Genomic DNA, 16,579 nt, shown 5'->3' on the forward strand with positions numbered 1-16,579 from the left:
TTTATAAAAAAATAAAAATGATGCCATGATGAATGATGGATAATTTTTTCCTATGAAAAATTTGATATTATTTGTCATGTTTCCATGCTCCCTTTTAGAGGCTGTCAAAAGAAGTCCAGGACTCCATTGCACAAGCCAATGACGCGGCTGGAGAGGCGGTGTCAGGAATCAGGACAGTAAAGAGTTTCAGGACAGAACTTGGTGAAGCCCATCGCTATGATGTCCGCTTGATGAAAACCCATAATCTGAAGACCCGACGGGACACAGTCAGGGCGATTTACCTGTTGGTTAGGCGGGTTAGTATGAATTTATTCCATTAATGTTATAGTCCATTAATAAAAGTCCATATGTATTTATTTTCTTTGAAACAAACTTGTTGATATGGAACAGCATTGCTATGGATCTTTTCTTCTTAACTATGTATTTGGTTTTCAGATGACAGAAGTGGGAATGAAGGTGGCCATGCTTTACTATGGGAGACTCTTCATCCAGTATGGACAGATGACCACAGGGAATCTCGTCTCTTTCATCCTCTATCAGCAAGACCTTGCAAGAAACATCAGGGTATATCTGTGTTTCTTTTAATTGAAGAAAATGTAAGAGAATATATCTGGTGATATAGAAAGTAGCAACAAATTGAATTACCTAAACTGCAGCTCTTGCAACCTGCAAAAGCATCAAGATAAAAGGAGTATAAAAAAATGTCATCCATTTCCCAGACTTTGATCTATATATTTGGAGACATGCTGAACTCAGTAGGTGCAGCTGGAAAGGTGTTCGAGTACATGGACCGAGAGCCTGAAGTCAGTATTGATGGAGACCTGCAGCCCAGTGATCTGAAAGGACACATCAGCTTTCAGAACCTCACCTTCTCGTATCCCAGAAGACCCGACCACAATGTGTTAAAGGTACAACCTTTAGACTTGAGGTTCACATCACTTGATCCTCATCACGGTTGAGAAGGCAATTCATATGAACCTAAAATGTAAATAAATGATACTTAAACACTTTTAAAGAAATATATTTTATTTCTTAGATTTCTGTACTTCTCTAAAGGGTCTATAGAATTGAGGAGACAAACTGTATATCAACTGTGTAAAAAAAAATGTACACATGATCTGTACAAGGTTTATCATATATTTATAATATTTCAAATAGTTATTTTTATCATTTGTCTGTTTACTCTACTCTTTTGTCTGTGTTCAGAACTTCTCTGTGGAGTTGAAGCCGGGTCAGATGACGGCTCTGGTGGGAATGTCAGGAGGAGGGAAGAGCACCTGTGTGAGTCTCCTGGAGAGATTTTACCAGCATCAGCAGGGACAGATTCTGTTAGACGGACAACCACTACAGAACTACCAGCACAAATACTTGCACAGCAAGGTGAATACTCTGAAATAACAAACCCGTTAATACCATCTCTACTTAAGTCTATTAAAGAGCCATGTACAGCCATCTAATGGAATGCAAAGAGCATACACTGTAAATAATCTCTCTCAGATAGCGATGGTGGGTCAGGAGCCTGTACTTTTCTCCGGCACTGTACGAGACAACATCGCCTATGGTCTGCCCGGCTGCTCAATGGAGAGAGTAAAGGAGGCTGCCAGCAAAGCCAATGCCCATGCCTTCATCTCAAACATGGAAAAAGGCTACGAGACAGGTAAATGAACTGCTGTTAATTACCACTCTCATTCTTGTGTCAGTGGCTAGAAAGATTCAGATTAGACATAAAAAATAATTTAAAGCAAAAATCTTCTACTCTTAATATCTTTGATCATCAGAATTGCTTGCATTCATAGCCCTTTAGTTGTACATTCTGCCTACACCCAAACAAACTTAGCCTGAAAGGTTTCGCTGGTACATCAGCATAAACCAGCCTGGACTTAGACATGTTAGCCTAAGATGAACTTTACATTTAAAGTTATTTTAGAATTCCTGATTATCAGCCATTCTGGATTTTTGTTGCCACTCCATTTTTATTGGATAAGGATGGTTTTAGATTTGAGCGTGGTAAAAGTGTTTCATCAGATCCTGTTTTCTTTGTCAGATGTGGGAGAGCGTGGTAATCTGCTCTCGGGAGGTGAGAAACAACGCATCGCTATCGCCAGAGCACTGATCAGACAACCTCAGGTGCTCATTCTGGATGAAGTCACCAGCTCTTTAGACACTGAAAGTGAACAAATGGTAAAACAAGGCTATTCAGTATGAACACAAAGACTTATGCACTGTATGCATTCACAAATCCCTGTTTCCTTTAGTGCTTCTATTAAAATATTTCTTGCATGTTTTGCTATTCTACAGGTTCAACAGGCCCTGGCCTGCTGCCCCACTCAGACCTTGCTTGTGATCGCTCATAGGCTGAAGACCATCGAGAGGGCGGATCAGATCGTGGTGATTGACAGCGGTGAGGTGGTGGAGCTGGGGACACATCAGGAACTGATGGACAAGAAAGGAAGTTACTATAAACTGAGAGAGAGGCTCTTTACTGATGACAACACAGCCAACCAAGACAATGAGAAATCTGACACTATAAAAGCTCAATAGTCTGTGTTAAAATATTGTGCATGTTCATAATACAAATATACCATTACAAACCTTTGTAAATAGGAACATACAGTATAAGTTAGGACATTATCCTTTAACCATTATAACATCTCTAAAAGACCTGTGATATGTGGAATGTGGACTTGTACATAGAATAAATTCAGAGGCGATCATCAGTCAAAATGTTTAATCAACAAACAATTTAGATAAATGTAACATGTTGCATTTGTTCATGTGAATAAATATTGGGTTCTTTGTTTTTGTATGTTTGTTTTATACAGTTTAAGTTAAAATTTTAGTGACGTCATTAGTTTTGTCACGTTTATGTTCCTGTTTTTTCTTATTTGGTCATGTTCCTGTGTTCCCTAATTAGTTCCCATAGTTCCATCATTAGAGTCTCATTTGTGTCAGGTGTGTTAACCCATTAGGTGCATCTGTTTTTCCTATTTAAAAGACTGTTCCTGAATTGCTTTCACTGTTCAGTCACTGTTATGTTTGCTTCGTTCCATACCTGTACTCCTGTGTTTGGATTAAAGTTAGAATATTTTTGGCTCACCTGTGATTCTGTCTTCTTGTGTCCCTAGATGATGACATCCTATTGTCATGGATGTTGGATTTATTTCATAACTGTACTGAATGAATGTATCAGCTCATGCCATGTGCTCATTTTAAACTATAATACTATACAAAACAACAACAACATATTGCTCAGTCTGCTGCTGTAGAGACTTATAGTTTTGAAATTGTCAAAAACTCTCTTCAGAGTTAGAATAAAATTAATGGTTTCAGAATCAAAGTAAAAAATTTTTTTTTTTTTTTAAATGGTTGCTTTCTTGCAATGCCAAAGCTGCCAGTCCTATTCAGCACCATTTTATTGAAATAGATACCTTGATTTGAATATAGGTCAGTGCAAAATGACCTATATTAGACACTGAAATTCAGTATGGACTCACTGCCCGACCCTAAAGAGCACAGCGCTGGACTTGGCACAGATTAATTTTCAGTATATACTTTACTGTACACCAATCCTTCATTTAAAATTGATACGCAGTCAAATGGTTTACTTTCATTTACAATATATATACTATAATACATAACAGGACCTAGCACATCTAACGTAGATTATGATGAATGCAATTTTAAAGTCCATTTTAAAGAACTCACTTGAGCAAGATGACATGAAGAAAATGTATTTACAAAACTATACAATTACAGCCAAAAAAAAAACGTTATACAGAAGTAGCTATATGGAGAAAAAAAAGGTAAAAAAAATATTTTTTTGCAAACCTACCCTTGCAATTACTTATACTTGGGTTATAAAAATGAGCTAACATGAACTAACAAAAAACATTTCTATTTTTATTATTAACAAACAGTGACAAAGATTAAAACTGTAACAAATGTATGGCTCATTTGAGTTAATTTCAACATTTACTAATGTTAACTAATGATACCTTATTGTAAGTGTTTAGAACAACAGTGGTAAATGGCAAAGTTTGGAAATTAAAAACATTTTGTACTTAAATATATTTATCTAATCATTTACAACTATAACCATGGATACTTTTTGAGTGAAACAATGACTACTGTTCCTTGGTTGTTGCTCATTTTCAAATGGCTCAGCATTTATGGTTGCCGTGGTGTAACTGTGTCTTTCAGCATCTTAAGCCAGTTATATTATTGTTTTTTTTTTTTTTTTTTTGTGTGCTTTCTTTTCTGCACCTGTAAAGAGCAAAAAATATACAAGCATCTATTGGGTCTAACGTAATTTGCCAAACTGAACGGAATTAAATATATGTTCTACCTGTTGTTAGACAGGCTATTAGCACTAACTGTAATGACAGCACAATAAGTAGCTGTGCCATGCATTAATAATATTTAGTGTGTAACATGCAAATTAAAGGGAGAGCTCAGCCAAAGATGAAAATCATTTACACCCAGCCCCCATGTTGCCCAAAACTGACAAATGTGTTGGTTTTGATTCCCACCATTCTTCAAAGTATCTTCATTTGAATTCTGCAGAAAAACAAATGTCAGAGGTTTAGAAAACGTATGTACAGTAAATGGTGACAGAATTCTGGGTTAACTATACTTTTAAGTATATTAATAGAAACACTTCTCACTAGTCATCACTGTGCAGAAAAATAACAGTGAATGCTATTAAAATGCCTGATAAATACAGATTCAGCAGATCCAAGTAATAAAATGTGTTTATGTGGTTTAAGGTTCAAAAAACACATTATTTTCCACATAATGTACATTATTGTTTCTCCTCTATGCCCCGCTTTCTAAAACACGTCGATTTTTACAAAGCTCATTGTTCTAAAAAGCGAGGTGTGCTCTGATTTGTCAGCTATCCAGTGGATTGTGATTGGCAGAATACCTAAATGTTACGCCTCTTACCATTTTGTGATGCCCTGTCCAGCCAGGCCAAAGCGAATAGACAATAACATTAAAACCCATTATAAACAAGGCATTTGTTGCATCCAGTGGGGACATAATTACGGATTATAATATAATAATATAACATATATAATATATATGTGTTTTAGGGCTGCTCCGCTCACGATCATTAATGCGCATCTTGTCAGTAAAGCCGGTTCTCTAATCAGCGGTTAATTCCATCAGGTGCGTGATTTCACATAGAGCAGCTGTTACTACACAGAACCGTTGTTAACTGAGAAGATGCGCCAATAAACGCTGAAAATGAACGTGGATTTGCGCAGCTTCTCAGTTAACAATGGCTCTTAGTAGTAACAGCTGCTCTATGTGAAATCACGCACCTGATGGAATTTACCGCTGATTAGAGAACCAGCTTTACTGACGAGATGCGCATTAATGATCGTGATCGGAGCAGCCCTAATGTGTTTTACGCGCTGTGTTGCATCATGCCTAATAAACATAAAACCATGTCTGCATCTGTGATTGGAGAAATTAAAAACAGCAAGTGCTACCCTACACTGCTCAAAGAATTTGAATTGGCAGTGGCAAATTCTTGAAATATTAAAAAACGTACTTACAGTCTGTGATTTAGAACAGCCAGCGTTGTAGTCTACTCTCCGAGGATCAGGAAACAGTCCTCCATAAAATGCGCTGAACACATCTGAATATTTCGTTTTCATTTAAACTGTTCTTAAACAGTGTTATAAATAGAGGCCTAGACTCTATTTGTGCTGCAGTAGCCCAAGCGCCCTACTGTTCACAAACACGTGAACTGTGCACTTTTTTCTAAGCTAACATTAGATTGAGCTGCCATGTAAAGGTGCTGCATACATATTTAAAATGATAAGCCATATTTGAGGTCGATAAATGTTAGGTGAGCATATAGATGTCCTGCCTGATGTATATTACCACATAGACCAGCCGTTAATGGATTATAGACCTATGTATCTGTTTTCCTACACTCTATACAGGTGCATCTCAATAAATGAGAATGTCGTGGAAAAGTTCATTTATTTCAGTAATTCAGCTCAAATTGTGAAACTCATGTATTAAATAAATTCAATGTACACAGACTGAATTAGTCTTTGGTTCTTTTAATTGTGATGATTTTGGCTCACATTTAACAAAAACCCAATTCACTATATCAACAAATAAGAGTACTCCATAAGACCACAAAAAAAAAAAACCTTTTTAGTGAATTGTTTTCCTTCTGGAAAGTATGTTGATTTACTGTACATGAACTCAACACTTCGTAGGGCTCCTTTTGCTTTAATTACTGCCTCAATTCAGCGTGGCATGGAGGTGATCAGTTTGAGGTGGTATGAAGCCCAGGTTTCTTTGATAGTAGTCTTCAGCTCATCTCAATTGTTTGGTCTCTTGTTTCTCATTTTCCTCTTAACAATACTCCATAGATTCTCTCTGGGGTTCAGGTCTGGTGAGTTTGCTGGCCAGTCAAGCACACCAACACCATGGTCATTTAACCAACTTTTGGTGTTTTTGGCAGTGTAAGCAGGTGCCAAATCCTGCTGGAAAATGAAATCATCACCTTCAGAAATCTGCTCAGCAGAAGGAAGCATGAAGTTTCAAAAATTTCTTGTTAACAGGTGCAGTGACTTTAGTTTTCAAAAAACACAATGGGCCAACACCAGCAGATGACATTGCATCCCAAATCATCACAGACTGTAGAAACTTAACACTGGACTTTAAGCAACTCTGGCTATGTGTCACGATCAGGACACAGGAAAACACAGAGAGAGATCCAAGTGCAGGTATGTCTTTTATTGGGGTATCCAAATTGTAATCCAGTCCAGGCAGGGGTCAAAACCAGAGTAGCAATCCAAACATAAACAAACACAAAACAATCAGGCAAGGACAGGACTAGAAGTAGCGTGAAAACTACAAGTACTCCGTGACACATACTAAAACAGACAGGGTATAAATACACAGGGAAATGACAATGCTAATGGGGTGATTTAGCAAATTCCTTGACACGTGTGTGTATGGTGGTTCTTAATGTCTTGACCCCAGCCTCAGTCCATTGCTTGTGAAGTTCACTCAAATTCTTGAATAGATTTTGCTTGCTCAAGGGCACCTCAGTTGTGGTATTGTCGGCCTGAGACTTAAACTCACAACCTTAGGGTTAGGACCACTGATCTATATATATATGAGTGGATCGCTCATCGCGTTCTAAACTGCCAACAGACAGTGAAGCCACCGGAGGTGTTTGATCCGCCATCTTACTAATCCCTACCAGCAGAGAGCCCCATTGAGTTACATTCAAACCGCTGTCCTAAAATAACTAGATTTGAAGCAAATCAGTCAAACGGGACTCGTTTTTATGTTATGTGTAATAAATTAATGTTTACTTCAGATTTTATCTGTTTATGGTCTTTTGGGGCAGGATAAGTGATATATTTAAATCGTTTAGGTTGGTGTGTCTGCTGCCACTGACAACACAGGTAACTGATCCAACATAAAATATAGCATTTCTTTATGAACATAATTATTCAGGAATTATTAAACTTGAACGTATTAGTATCAGAAATGGATTTTAATTTATTACAATGAATAGTACAATTATGTTGTTAATATTGCTCTAGAAAAGCTTAACTTACTATCTGGGAAATGAAGCTTTATGTCTTTAAATCCGTACTGTATATAGTCAGTTATTTCTCTGAATAAATTCAGATTTCAGAATGAGCAGTTTGTAGTTTTTTATATATGTTGAGGTCGTGTCCGTCTGATGTTTATCATGTTCATGATGCTCACTACTGTAATGAACGTAGCTTTTTTAAAGTAGGTGAAATTCCCGACATTAAAAAAATAACCGTTTACATGCCTAGGGTGTTTGCATTGTAATCATGTACAGAGATACTTCATATTTTTAAACGCTGACTTGTTAGGTGATGTTTTTTCATTAAAATCATACAAATTCCTATTAATTCAATAGAACGTTTACTCACAATAGGGATTACCATAGACAGTAAAAGAAATGGACACAGCAACCCCATTGGATTCAACGGAGAAAAATGAAGTAAATTAGAAGCAGGCACTTCCTGGGGGTCGGGCGTACTGCGCAGACTCAAACTGAGCTTGATGATGTAGATGTCACGTGAGCAACCTGTAATTCTTCTAATCGCTGTGCCAAGAGAAAACTGAAGAAACACCCACCGAATCTTCCAGACAAGGCGAGCGTGAACAGGAGCACATTTTGGTAAGTATTCTGATGAATTATCTACCTTGACTTCATGCCTCCACGTCTCCCGATTGCCTCATTGACAGTAAAAGATTGCCTGCGAGCTTCTCCTCCTGTCCATACGGTAATTTCTCTACTGTGCGACAGAGAGTCACTGGTTATCATGCAATCGTTAGCCTATTTTTTACTAAAAAGGGTTCTGCTGGAAAATAATGTAAGATACGAGGTAATGGAGCCTTTTATACATTTTCGTGTTTCTTTAGAAATAGTTAATGGACAAATGGAGTCTTTAAACGCCTCAGATGTAAAGTTATTCGCTGTCAAAGTGACGCCACAATGAATAGGAGACAATGGAATGCTAACAGCAGGTGGGGGTCCGCTAGCCAATGGCAGCGCACAGGGGTGCTTCAAAAAAATATTAAACCCTGCCCCCCTGGTGATTACCAATATGGCGGCGCGGCGGCTTCACTTTAATGACGTCATGAGCAATCTAGTTCTATATTATAGATCAGTACAGGGGGCGCGCAAGATGGCGACCGGTGAGGAGGTAGTTTTGAGATGCTGAGGAAAAAGTTTGTTCCTTCACCTCATATCGTTCTTTTTGTTTAATAAATTGACCAATTCGACATCTAAATGTAAGATTTTATTATTTACAAGACAATTAACACGAAGAGTTGCTGTAACCCGGAGAGGCTGCACTGAATGGCGGAAAAACAAGTGAGGGAGAGTAATGTTAAAGTTAAAAAGAAAAGCCTAACAAGGTCGCTGATGTAAAAATGAACAGTCTCTGTCTGAAATTCAAGAAAACATCATGCGTTGCATAAATGAAAGAGTCAACGGATTAGAGGAGCTCTTAAGAGCAAATACGGTGATCATTGAAGCTTTGAAAAAAACGACAGAATTCCTTTTCAATGAAGTAAAGGATGTCAAAGATGAGGTGAAAATTTTGAAAAAGGACACGAAGGCGATGCCTGAGGTCAGTGATGCGCATAGTAAGAAAATGTCGGAGCTCGATTCCAGACTTAACAAAGTAGAACGGTACAAAAGAAGATGGAATTTGAATCTGACTGAGCAGACCGGTGAAGACGTAAAGGCACAAGTGGTGGATATCTATTGTGCAATTCTTCCAGAGCTAACCACCAAAATACAACAAGATGTAGACATAGTGCACCGGCTCGGAAGAAAATTTGATGGAAACACCACGAGAGGGAGAACCGTCATCATCCAGTTCGTGTCCAGATCCGTACGAGGAATGCTTTGGAAAGCGGCGAAAACCAGCACCTACCTGAGGTCCAAGGATCTACGGTTTGGAGAAGATTTAACTACTATGGACAAAGCTATACGCAGACAACTATGGCCAAAAGTGGAGGCTGCTCGGCAGGTAGGAAAGAAGGCTTACTTCGTCAGCGTACGAGCCTTCGTTGATGGAAAGGAAATACCTCCCTAAGGTTTTGTATATGATTACGCGCATAATACTTGATAAAGAACTGCATATGGACACATTTCTGCATGTGTTAGTATACGGTTACAAGTGCAGTCATCATCTGGATGGAATTTTGTGACATTTACAACAGAATATTTCTTTCAGTTTACGGTCAGAATGAATCCTTGTTAACTGAAATACTACAATATATTGCACTTGCACTGCATAGTTTTCGAAAGGTTTTGATTTAGCTTAAGTAATATTAAGGTCAATTTGGGTTGTAAGTTCAACTTTTGAGGTGTAGGAACATGTTATGTTTCATATTTGTTAAATCTTAAGTTGCTAAAATAGCAAACTGGTATCTTTGTCAGTTTTATCTTTAAATGTCAGGGGAATTCGAGATTTGCTGAAAAGGAAAGCAGTTTTTTTGTTTTGCAGAAAATTTTAATGTGATTTTTATTTTATTCAAGAAACACGCATCTTTGTCAGATCATAATTTTTTGGAAGAGCCAATGGGGGGATGATTTATGGATGTCATATGGGAGTAATCGATCAGCTGGTGTTGCAGTATTAAAAGGTACATTTAAGGGGAAAATAATTCTAACCAAAATGCATGATTCAGGTGATACTGGTTATAGAAAAGAATGCTGAAATTTTTATTTTGGGAAATATTTATGCAAGTAATTTTACCACACAAAACAAAACTTAATTTTTGTATTTTGAAGACCAGATTGAAAAAGTTGTGGAACAATATAGCAACGCGAAATTAGTACTTGGAAGGGATTTCAATACAATATGGGATTTTGAAAAGGATTGTTTTCCACCTCGTCTAAGTAACAGGTCTGTTCTTCCAGAATTGAATAATATGTGTTCTACTCTGGATTTGATTGATATATGGAGACATACGTATCCAGACAAAATTCAATTTACATGGTGTAAAGGAAACCTTTCTCAACAGTCACGTATAGACTATTGGTTATTTTAAAGGAATTTATTGAATTGTGTTAATGAAGTCTCTATAGAGCCTTCTGTTCTTACAGATCACAAATCTATTTTTCTCTCATTAAATACAACTAAATCCAAAGATGTAAAAACCTTTACATACTGGAAAATGAACCAGAATATATTGACAGATGTGCAGTTTAGAGAAGGCAAATTTAACAAATTTATTTGGGGTAAATTGGGAATTAATGAAGTATAAGATTAGGACTTTAGCCATAAGGAAAGGAAAGGAAAGGAAATTAAGAAAATATTATACAGGAAATTATAAGTCTTTCTGGAAATTTTAATATAGATCAAAAAAATAAAAATAAATTACTTCAACTACAATTAGATTTAGAAAAAAATATATGAATATAAAGCAAAGGGTGCCTTCATACGATCAAGAAAGAAATGGTTAGAGGAAGGAGAAAAAAATACAAAATACTTTTTTAATATGGAAAAAGGGAATGTAGAACTTGCATCTATGGTCAAATTGAATATTAATGGACAGTTAACAGAAAATTATAAAGAAATATCAAGATATGTGGCTGAATTTTATGAGAAATTGTATTCTTATGATAACAAATTGAGTAACACACAGTCATTCTTAGATTCTATTAAAGATGACATTAAAAAGATAAGTAAGTCTTCTATTGAAATGTGCGACCAGGAGATTTCTTTAAATGAAATATCTCATTGTATTAACAAACTCAATGACAATAAGTCACCCTGGAATTATGGTTTAATTAGTGAATTTTATAATTTTTTTCAAAATGAATTATCCCCTTTTTTGTTGGCTGTATTTAGAGAAGCTATACAACAAGGTTATTTACCCAATTCACTAAGACAAGGTTTGATAACTTTATTACCAAAGCCCAATAACGATATATTATTTTTAGAGAATTGGCTTCCGATTACCCTAATCAATAATGATGCATGCAAAATTTTTGCAAGAATATTTGCAGAAAGATTGAAGAACTGTCTTGATCCCATAATTGATGAATGTCAATCAAGATTTATGAAAGGTCGTCATATTTGTAATAATATTAGGCTCATTTTGGATTTAATCGACTACAATGAATTTATTACAGATAATAGTTTTGTTTTATTTGTTTATTTCTTTAAAGCGTTTGATACTATTGATCATAACTTTATGTTGGAGACCCTAAATTATTTTGGTTTTGGAGTATACTTTAAAAAAGCTATTAAAACACTGTACAATGACTGTAACAGCTCAGTTAAGTTATCATATGCAACGTCTTCTAGGTTTAAAATCAATAGAGGTATACGACAAGGCTGTCCCATTTCACCATTTCTTTTCTTACTTGTAACACAAACCATGGCCATACACATTAAAAGAAATACATTTTGTGGTATTAGACTTTTGGAGAAAGAGTTAAAAATGTTCTCAATTAGCGGACGACACTGCTATTTAAAAAAATAAATATGAAACTGAAGTTTAAAAAGCTATTGAGTGCCTTAATATTTTCTCTTCTGTATCTGGTTTATGTTTAAACATTAAAAAATGTGTGTTATTCCCCTTGAAAACATGTAATCATAATAACATTTTTGGTATTCCAGTAAAGGAGTTAGTAGATTATTTAGGTATTAAGATCTGTAAAGACCAAAAAGAGAGAAATAATTTAAATTTTACACCAATCATTAGAAAAATTAAACAAAAATGTAATTCATGGTTAATGAGAGATCTTTCATTAAGAGGAAGAATATTATTATCCAAAACTGAAGGATTGTCACAATTGGTGTATACAGCTCTTGCATTAGATGTTCCACAATCAATAATAAAAGAGGTGGATACTATTTTGTTCAATTTCATTTGGAAGAACAGACCACATTATTTAAAAAAAAAACAGTTTTATGCAATCCAATTGAGGATGGTGGTCTAAATGTACTTGACTTTAATACTGCTAATTGTGTATTTAAGAACAAGTGGATAAAGAACTACTTGAACTCTAAAGGCAAAATTTGGAATATCATCCCTGAGTTCATTTTTGATAAACTGGGGGGCTTAGAATTTTTTCTGAGGTGTAATTTTGATGTAAATAAGATTCCGATAAAGCTTTCTTCTTTTCATAAACAGGTTTTTCTATTATGGATGCTCATTTATAAGCATAATTTTTCTCCACACAAATCTGTGATTTGGAACAACAAATATATTACATTTAAAAATAAATCTTTATTTTACGGAAACTGGTACAATAATAGTATAATTTTGGTCAGACAATTATTTAAGAATAATGGACATCTTTTTAATTATTGTGAATTCCTTAGTAGTCTAGATGGAAATAGGGGTCCACGCGCACCCCCCGGCTTTTTTTATGCCACCTGATTTTTTAAAATCCTTAAAGTGTCTATTTTCATAATCTGCCAGGTGCCAAGCTGAAATAATGTCCCAAAGGGTTCTTTTTTAACCCTTTGCTGCACCCGACCAGAACCCGAAAAATCTAAATGTGATATAGAAAGTGGCATAACATTAGAAGTAAACAACATACAGAGACAAATGAACACATTTTCCCATACAATTCTGACCCCAGGAATTTAATGGAATGGTTATTTTTGACATTTGACAACCTATTGACCTTATTTCTGGACAAAAATAGCAAACAATGGCCAAAGATGTGTAGAGGATCAACTATTTTTTCATTTTCTCAAGCGCATAGGGTGATTTTTTTTCCACAACATATTATTTCTTTATCATTCAAGTGTCTATTTTAAGATTAAATTGGGTACCAAGCTGAAATAATGTCCAAAATGCTTTATTTTTAACCCTCTGCACCAAACCCGAAAAATCTAAATATGATTTAAAGTGGCATAACTTTTGATGTAAACAACTCACAGAGACAAATGGACCAATTTTTCAATACAATTTTGACCCCAGAAATTGTTATTTGTCATGTTTTATAACATCTTGACCATCTGTGGTCAAAAAGAGCAAAAAAAGTTCATTTGACAGTGTTTTTATTATACTTAACAGCCTGAAATAGGCTTTATTTGAACCTTTTACTTCACCTATCCTGAACCTGAAGATATTTAAAATAGTTTTACTTTTGAAGTTAACAAAACAAAGCAAATTAGCTTAAATAAATAAATAAAATAAATAAATAAATAAAAAACTACAGAAAAAATCCAAAAAGGTCCAAAAAGTTGACTGAGCATAAACTGCAAGTTTTTGATTTTTGGGGCTTTGCAGTTGGTGGTCGTCGGTTCATACCTGCAGATCACCATCTCCCACTGCTCTCTCTTTTGGAAAAATTTCAGTAAGTATTTGAAACTATAATTAAGATATACCCTTTTGTAATCATAACTTAAAGTTATTTTTCAACAGTTTTTACTATAATCACAGGCTTTCGGAAATTGAATCTGTATTCTTGACTAGCAGTGTTGGTAGCCTAGTTGGTAGCTACTAGCTAAAGTGTTTTTTTTTTCAGGCTCAATACTTCATACATACTTACCAAGGGGAAAATTAAACATTGTAACACAGCTGAAGTGCCTCCAAAGAGGATTCGTTCCCTAACATGTATTTTACATGTCTCAACTCTTTCTGGGTAATTTCACAACACTCAACACATGCAGGTGGGGAGGGCAAGCAAGAAGCTGTCATATCTACACAGTATATGAGATATGAGACTCTGTAAAGACATCAGTTCACCATACCACATGAGGGATATTTGTGAACAGGTTCCATTGAAATTTGAGAACTTGTCTTTGGAGACAATTGGCTATCACCAATACTGCTATAAAAGCTTTACAGGGAAAATACACTCACCTAAAGGATTATTAGGAACACCATACAAACACTGTGTTTGACCCCCTTTCGCATTCAGAACTGCCTTAATTATACGTTGCATTGATTCAACAAGGTGCCTCATGTGGTATGGTGAACTGATGTCTTCACAGAGTCTCATATCTCATATCCCCCACCCAACTAGGCTACCAACACTGCTAGTCAAGAATACAGATTCGATTTCCGAAAGCCTGTGATTCTAGTAAAAACTGTTGAAAAATAACTTTAAGTTATGATTACAAAAGGGTATATCTTAATTATAGTTTCAAATACTTACTGAAATTTTTCCAAAAGAGAGAGCAGTGGGAGATGGTGATCTGCAGGTATGAACCGACGACCACCAACTGCAAAGCCCCAAAAATCAAAAACTTGCAGTTTATGCTCAGTCAACTTTTTGGACATTTTTGGATTTTTTCTGTAGTTTTTTATTTATTTATTTATTTTATTTAAGCTAATTTGCTTTGTTTTGTTAACTTCAAAAGTAAAACTATTTTAAATATCTTCAGGTTCAGGATAGGTGAAGTAAAAGGTTCAAATAAACCCTATTTCAGGCTGTAAAGTATAATAAAAACACTGTCAAATGAACTTTTTTTTGCTCATTTTGATCACAGATGGTCAAGATGTTATAAAACATGACAAATAACAATTTCTGGGGTCAAAATTATATTGAAAAATTGGTCCATTTGTCTCTGTGAGTTGTTTACATCAAAAGTTAAGCCACTTTAAATCATATTTAGATTTTTCGGGTTTGGTGCAAAGGGTTAAAAATAAAGCATTTTGGACATTATTTCAGCTTGGTACCCAATTTAATCTTAAAATAGACACTTGAATGAAAAAAATCACCCTATGCGCTTGAGAAAATGAAAAAATAGTTGATCCTCTACACATCTTTGGCCATTTTTTGCTATTTTTGTCCAGAAATAAGGTCAATAGGTTGTCAAATGTCAAAAATAACCATTCCATTAAATTCCTGGGGTCAGAATTGTATGGGAAAATGTGTTCATTTGTCTCTGTATGTTGTTTACTTCTAATGTTATGCCACTTTCTATATCACATTTAGATTTTTCGGGTTCTGGTCGGGTGCAGCAAAGGGTTAAAAAAGAACCCTTTGGGACATTATTTCAGCTTGGCACCTGGCAGATTATGAAAATAGACACTTTAAGGATTTTAAAAAATCAGGTGGCATAAAAAAAGCCGGGGGGTGCACGTGGACCCCTATTTCCATCTAGACTATAGCTATTATAAGATCCCTGTAACAGCTAAGGAATTTGCAGTAGTATTTGATGCTGTTCCTAGTGGCCTTATTCAACTTTTATCAGGCAATGTATCTTCTGAAGCTATCCCCATATATATTAATAATCAGTTAAGTATTGATGGCGTGAACATTATAGATAAAAAAAATTATTAACTTTTATATTAGAGAATTATGTAGAATTACGTTATTGCCTAAATGCAAACCTTTTTGGAACTCAATGTATAATCAGATTGATTGGAAAGAGTTCTGGAACTTACCCAATAAATACTGTCTGACCAATAAAGTTAAAGAAATTACATATAAGATTATATATATATATATATATATATATATATATATATATATATATATATATATATATATATATATAATTACATATAAGATTAGACAAGTAGTCTCAAGATATTTTTAAAGACATGGAAACTACATGCAGCTTTTGTAATACAGAAGAAGAATCAATAAAACATGAGCTTAAACATTATATTGAAGCCCTAAAAGAAGCAAGAAATAAAAAAGCGAAACGGATGTATAGAATTTTTGAATCGTTTTCTTTGTAATTTTTTTTTATTTTATTTTCCCCTGTGTAATTATTATTATTATTATTTTTTCATCGTTTCTATGATGCTGTTTTGAATGTAATACTTTGTGTTCCTCTGTGTATGTATGTTGTTCTGCAATAAAAAAATAAAAAAATAAAATAAAAGATCAGTACAATGGTTGGGCGTCAAACTCTCTAACCACTAGGCCACGACTTTCCCTGCTGGTAAACAAGAAAAAAAGGTAGCCAACCCCTGCTGTAGAACAAGAGCCAGTATAATATGATATTAAGATAATAGGATCTGTGGCTCAAGATTCTGAGTTATAAGAATAGGGTTCAACTGTATATTCCATTTGGCTTCAGTTCTGATGAACATTAGAGATTTCTTCTGACTCATCGTT

At 35.1% G+C, this 16,579-nt stretch overlaps 1 protein-coding gene across 2 annotated transcripts in view; it reads left to right on the forward strand.

The window, feature by feature from the left end:
* LOC127979732 (antigen peptide transporter 2-like) overlaps positions 1–3,096 on the forward strand; it is a 412,715-nt gene extending 409,619 nt beyond the window's left edge. For both annotated transcript variants that reach the window (XM_052585348.1, XM_052585349.1), the window contains 7 exons: positions 99–296; positions 436–564; positions 720–908; positions 1,207–1,380; positions 1,498–1,657; positions 2,045–2,181; positions 2,299–3,096. In XM_052585348.1, the coding sequence (XP_052441308.1) occupies positions 99–296; positions 436–564; positions 720–908; positions 1,207–1,380; positions 1,498–1,657; positions 2,045–2,181; positions 2,299–2,541 (1,230 nt within the window). In that variant the 3' untranslated portion in view covers positions 2,542–3,096. The remainder of the gene's footprint in view (positions 1–98; positions 297–435; positions 565–719; positions 909–1,206; positions 1,381–1,497; positions 1,658–2,044; positions 2,182–2,298) is intronic.
* Positions 3,097–16,579: the final 13,483 nt, after the last annotated feature.

Source organism: Carassius gibelio, chromosome B19, assembly GCF_023724105.1.
Source record: "Carassius gibelio isolate Cgi1373 ecotype wild population from Czech Republic chromosome B19, carGib1.2-hapl.c, whole genome shotgun sequence".
In the NCBI taxonomy this organism is placed as follows: Eukaryota; Metazoa; Chordata; class Actinopteri; order Cypriniformes; family Cyprinidae; genus Carassius; species Carassius gibelio.